The sequence below is a fragment of the Triticum dicoccoides genome, chromosome 3A (assembly GCF_002162155.2).
Source record: "Triticum dicoccoides isolate Atlit2015 ecotype Zavitan chromosome 3A, WEW_v2.0, whole genome shotgun sequence".
NCBI classification, from domain to species: Eukaryota; Viridiplantae; Streptophyta; class Magnoliopsida; order Poales; family Poaceae; genus Triticum; species Triticum dicoccoides.
In genome coordinates, this window is record NC_041384.1 from 707,153,917 (window position 1) to 707,159,438 (window position 5,522).

Below are 5,522 nucleotides of genomic sequence, written 5' to 3' on the forward strand. Positions count from 1 at the left end.
ATACTACGTGCTAAAGCAGAGGTAAGTAGGATTTTCCAAGTCGCACTTGACGGTATTAATAGCAAAAAAATGATATAAGTGTCAAGGAAGGAAGAAAATGAAGTTATGGTATTAAAGAAGGAAAATGATAATTTTAGGGCCAAAAAAGGCAATTAGATTTTAAGAAAGGGTCAGATAAGGATCTCTCTTAGAAGAACACGCGCAAATCCAACGCATCACCCGACAACAGATCCAATGAGTTAAATGACGAAGTCGGCGACGCACTGGAGAAAGCTATCGCTGTCGGCCACCATCATGGCCTCCTCCTCCTCCCCCACCTCGCCCCCAAATCCCGTAGCAACAACCTCATCACCCTACTTCCTACCCGAGTTCATCCCCCAGATCGCGAGTTGCCTGACCACCCTCCAGGATTTCTTCGCCATCCGCGCAACCTACCGGGATCTCCTCCCTCCATCGTCATCCAACCTCGCCTCCCAAGCCCCCCACCTCCTCCTTGTCCCCGGATCTCGAGCCATGTTCCACCTCCCCCTCCGTCGTCGCCTGCGCTTCCGCCTCCCCCTCCATGATTTTGATCCTAACCCTGCCGCCTTCTACTCTTTTGGCTGTCGCATCGCCATGGCCAGCCCCAGCCACCATGAGCTCAGCTTCGTCCACCTTCTCACAGGCGAGCGATTTCGCCTCCCCTATCCACCGGCACCCTTCTGTCGCCTCCTCCTGTCTGGCGATCTCGTCCTTGCCTTCGTTCCGACGGTCGGCCGTGCCGTCCAGTACTGTCGCCTTGGGGATGTTGAGTGGCGTGTGGCGTCATGCACTGAACCCTATGTCCTGGAGGATTTGATCTTTCTCAAGGGCAACCTACACGCGCTGGTCAGATCTGAAGATGTTGGCGGCCTATGTTACCGTCTCGCCGTGGCCAATCTGTCAGACAAGAATACAGTGGAATTAATGTTTCTTGGAGATAATTTGGATACACAGGCCGCACATGGGAGTTCGTATTTCTGTCTCGCAGAGTGTCTTGATGAGTTGTTGCTTATTAGCGCTGTTGGGGACTGCCCAGAAGAGTTTCATGTTTTCCGGTGGCAGTCAATGGAGGGGAAGTGGACAAGGACTACTAGCCTTGGTCACTGCACATTGTTCTTGACATATTTTTACTTTGTAGGCTGTGTTGTTCCGACGAAAGGAATGACATGCTTTTCAGGTTATTACTTTGCAAGTTCCCTTGGTCCAGATCATCCAGGAGTTCGAAGGGACTGCTTATACTTCACAGATGCCAAAAGGAAGTGGATCGAGTATTCCTTGGCCGATGGATCTTGTGATGAATTTGTTGCTGAGAACTTAGAGGGAGCTGGAAGGCCTGATTCCGATTTTAGGGCACCTGTTTGGGTCTTTCCGAGCATGTGTTGATGCTCTCCTATGGATCACAGAGCTATGTGAAAGTTAGTACAAAGGTACAATTGCTCTCTAGTGACTTGTATTTCTTATTTGGTTTTGATATGTTATTCTTGTGTATAAAGAAGTTTATGTGTCTATCTCTTTAGCAGCATGTGTTACATATTGGGCATATCATTTGAAGCTGCTAAGCTGATCCCTGAAAATGTTGACACTAATAATTTGCATGTCTCAGGAATCAGTACTAGCTAGATCATCTTTTGCTTCTTTCTCTGCAGAGTTGCTCAGCAACTTGTAAGTAAGTGTACATGTATGCCCGCACCAGCTGCAAGTTAGTGTATTCAAATTACTGAATCAACTCGTAATTCAGTGTGCAATCACTGGCATCGTCAGTTTCGTTGCCGTTCTCTTTTCAATTATGGTATGAGAATTGAATGTTTCATCCTCAATTAATATGGCATCTTATAGAAAGTCGTTTGTCTATGATGCCAGTGACCCAGAAGCACAAGACGATGGTACGTACCACCAGGAGGGGAGCATCTCCAACTCGGATGAGTGGTTATCAGGGTAATCGTTCACGCTGAAACCTACTCTCCAATAAAAGACATATATATTCTACTGTACATATACAAAGCATTTTATCCGCATCTATTTCAGCATGAGCAGAGTACCGTGGCCTCTGAACATGGGTATGTAATGTACGCAGCTTTGCGAATCTTTTCGACAAGCATAATACTGTTTCCCGGATGATTTGTAGTACCAGTATTTCATATCATTCCAGCTTAGAGAAATAATGTTGGTTTACCGAGGCCATATTGGGCATATCATGTGCAAAACCTTAGGTGTCAATCTTTCAGGCTCACAGAGTTTCCCTTCTTAGTATGTGAGAGATGCTTCATTTTTTTAGGGTGGGAGATGCGACCAGTTGTAATACATCATCATGCAGGCGACCCATGTTGCGACCTAATGAATTTAAGCGATAAAGTTGAGAATAGCGGAATATGGTAAATGGCGATCAAACTGCACCCTAGTTGCAAAATCTGACAAATGCAAAGTAAGGTAATATCAAGTGAAGAACATGTAGCATTTATTAGATATGCAAACAAGCCAAGTAATTATTAGCTATCTTATGAGCACACACACAGGGATTCTAAGTGCACCATGAAAACAAGCATGTACATCACAAATAATGTACATTGGTCTGATGCCATCTCTAGCTGGCACTTAGAAATACAATAGCGAAAACAATGTGTATCATACTCCCATCACGATTATTCATTCTGTCATTCATTGTTCCATCCGACAGAGAACTCTGACCTTCGCCTTCTACTCCCATCACGACTCAGTCTGACTGCTGTCTTAGCTGACCAGACCAACAGTTGTGCCATCCCACCTGGGATAAGAACAAAGGTCAGAAATCTAAACTAGAGTTGCACCAATACGTGAGCAAAAGAGAGAAAAGGGTTTCCCGCCTGTACAAGCGCAGAGAATGTTGTCGCAACGTCGATGAGTTATGCAGTCTATGTCTCTATTTCAACGATTTCACTTGCTCTCTCCATAGAAACCAACATACAGCGAAGCGGGTTGTTTCAATCCTGCCAAATGCACATAGTTGTTGTATTATCGATGGGTGCTAAGGAAGTTCGTATACTTATAACAGTTAGCACTTAGCAGTTCAGTCCTGCAACCAACCTGCTTGTCAGAAGCAGTGTTCCATTCAATCTTCCCATGTTGAAACTCCATGGCGCGTCCAGCTCCGCCTGTTGCTCACCCTCAGCTGTGCTGCCAAAGAGAGCTCATACTGTGAGAAGAATTATCCATCTTCGCTTTGAAAGCCGAGTAGATACTTAAAGTTCATCATACAGATTGAAATTAGCCAGAACAATGCAAACTATTTATTGGTTAACAAAGCTTAGTATATAGGAAGGTTCAACAGTTCACTATGTTGCATCTTTTCAGAACAAAGTCAGTCAAGTTCAATTGATACTAACAATTTGCAGAGAAAAGCGTGGATGTTCTGGAACTTTCTCCCGCAAGGTTCCTTCCTTCCTCATCACAACTTTGCAGGTGCTAATGCCTGCAGAAATTTAACTTGCCTCTCCATGCTCTGCTATTACCAGTTTCACTCTTCAACCGCATCCTACCCTCTCCAACAATGAGTAAAACTTCCTTGCAATGCAGCTGCAGTTGAAGCTGCAGTTCAAGTAATTATTTCCTATTAAACCTTCAATCCTAAATAGTACTCCCTCTAACTTAATATAAGATATTTTTTGACACTGCCATGGACTAAAAAACGTCCTATAAAAAGTTACAAAGGGAGTAGTACATTTTTGCAGGCTTACATGTGGAAGTTAGCAAATATGACTAGATTTTCAGAAATATGTGGGCTTGTTCAGGGCTCCTCCACTGGCTTGCCACTGGATCAGACCTACATTCCGATCATCAACCAACATAAAAACAATAGAAGAAAAAACAACAGAATAAGCCACCGATGAACAGAGTGGATTCCAAACCCATGCAATATACTCAGAATCCACGGCGGAAAACGTACTTGAGCAAATTACTAAATCGGCAAGGGGGCAGTAGAGGAGCAAATTACTTACAGATGAACTAGAGCTCGTGGTGGTGGATCATGCATCACTTTCGCCCAACTGCCTCCCCATCACTACTAGAAAAACCCCTACTAATGGCGCACCTAATATGCCTATTAATGGCGCATCTGTGGTGCGCCATTAACAGCACGCCATTAGTAATTTTTACTAATGGCGCACCACCCGGTGCGCCATTAGTATCTGGTATACTAATGGCGCACCGCGGGTGCGCCATTAGTATAGGCCAGGGTGCGCCATTAGTATGCCTCCCAGGGGCCATGTATATCCAGGTGCTTTGGCATGCTAATGGCGCACCACCACTGGATGCGCCATTAGTAACCATGGCATATTAATGGCGCACTTACCAGTGATGCGCCATTAGTATGCTTTGTCATACTAATGGCGCACTATCATGTGATGCGCCATTAGTATGAATATTAGTTTTTTTTATTTTTTTATTTTCTGTTTTTTGCACAGGTTACAAAATGTATAATTTGACAAAATATAGACAACACACATCAACAACAGATTCATCGAATACAATAGAAGATTAGTCTTTGAATACAATTTATCATATTAGTCTCCGAATACAATTCATCATATTAGTCTCCGAATTGAAAAGACCGAACAAAGATAGAACATTATATTACAAGTCTCGAGACTGCGAGTAGCGAGTTTGTCTTCACATTACAAGTCGATATCGATCATCTAAACTACCATCACATAGAAGAGAGCTGCGGTCATCACGATGAGCATCATCACGATGAAACTCATCTTCATCCGGTTCCTCCAACGCTCCCTCCCCTCTCCCGCTAGATAGCGGGCGTATCTAGATTCAGCCTCGGCCCTAGTGGTGTACCCTTTGTAACTGTTACCGCTGAATCGGTGAACCTGTCTCCGACACTCCTCCCAGTCATCGTAGACTCCGGGAACCTTACCCTTGTACACGACATACGTCGGCATCGCTATGCACTAGCCAAACGAAACGTTAGTGCCAATTCACAGACAATACATAAGCAATATATAATTATGCAACAGAACGATCGGAAGAGAAAAGCAAGACATTAATAGCATCGATTACATCTAAGTTGAACGACTCTCGAAACCAAAGAGACATACTACAAGTTCATTAAAGTTTAATTACAACATGAGCCAATCGATGTTTCAGAACTAGACACAGCATCACTGCTTTCGACTCGACTCAAGGGACCGGAGCGTGGATGAAGCCGCCGTCTATCGTGGGAGTCATGAAATAACGGTCGTTGTCAGCCTGCATTTGTAGCATTGTGTCGATGTCACTGTTGCACGGTTGATTTCTGAGGTAGAACTGCCCCGAGGTACGAAGGACATCTTGATGGATGATTTCCACAAACTCCGACTGGATTCGAAAGAATTCTTGTCGGAGGTCCGCGTCCTGGATTGCCGACACGCTCGCGGCCCAATCTTTGAGTTTACTCGGTAGCAGAAGTTGATGATGGTCCCGTACGATCGCCCGCATGTGATGGATGGCGTAGTAGGCACCCTTCTGACCGCTAGGCGGCT

General features: G+C 44.7%; 1 protein-coding gene across 1 annotated transcript; it reads left to right on the forward strand.

Moving 5' to 3' along the window:
- Positions 1-274: 274 nt before the first annotated feature.
- LOC119273386 lies at positions 275-2,181 on the forward strand. Its single transcript, XM_037554561.1, has 2 exons — positions 275-1,448; positions 1,882-2,181. The coding sequence occupies exon 1, from the start codon at positions 295-297 to the stop codon at positions 1,402-1,404; it is 1,110 nt and encodes a 369-aa protein (XP_037410458.1). The 5' UTR covers positions 275-294; the 3' UTR covers positions 1,405-1,448; positions 1,882-2,181.
- The last annotated feature ends 3,341 nt before the right edge of the window (positions 2,182-5,522 follow it).

Coding starts and splice junctions, on each gene's coding strand:
- LOC119273386 (XM_037554561.1), top strand. CDS start 295: ATGGCCTCCTCCTCCTCCCCCACCTCGCCCCCAAATCCCGTAGCAACA.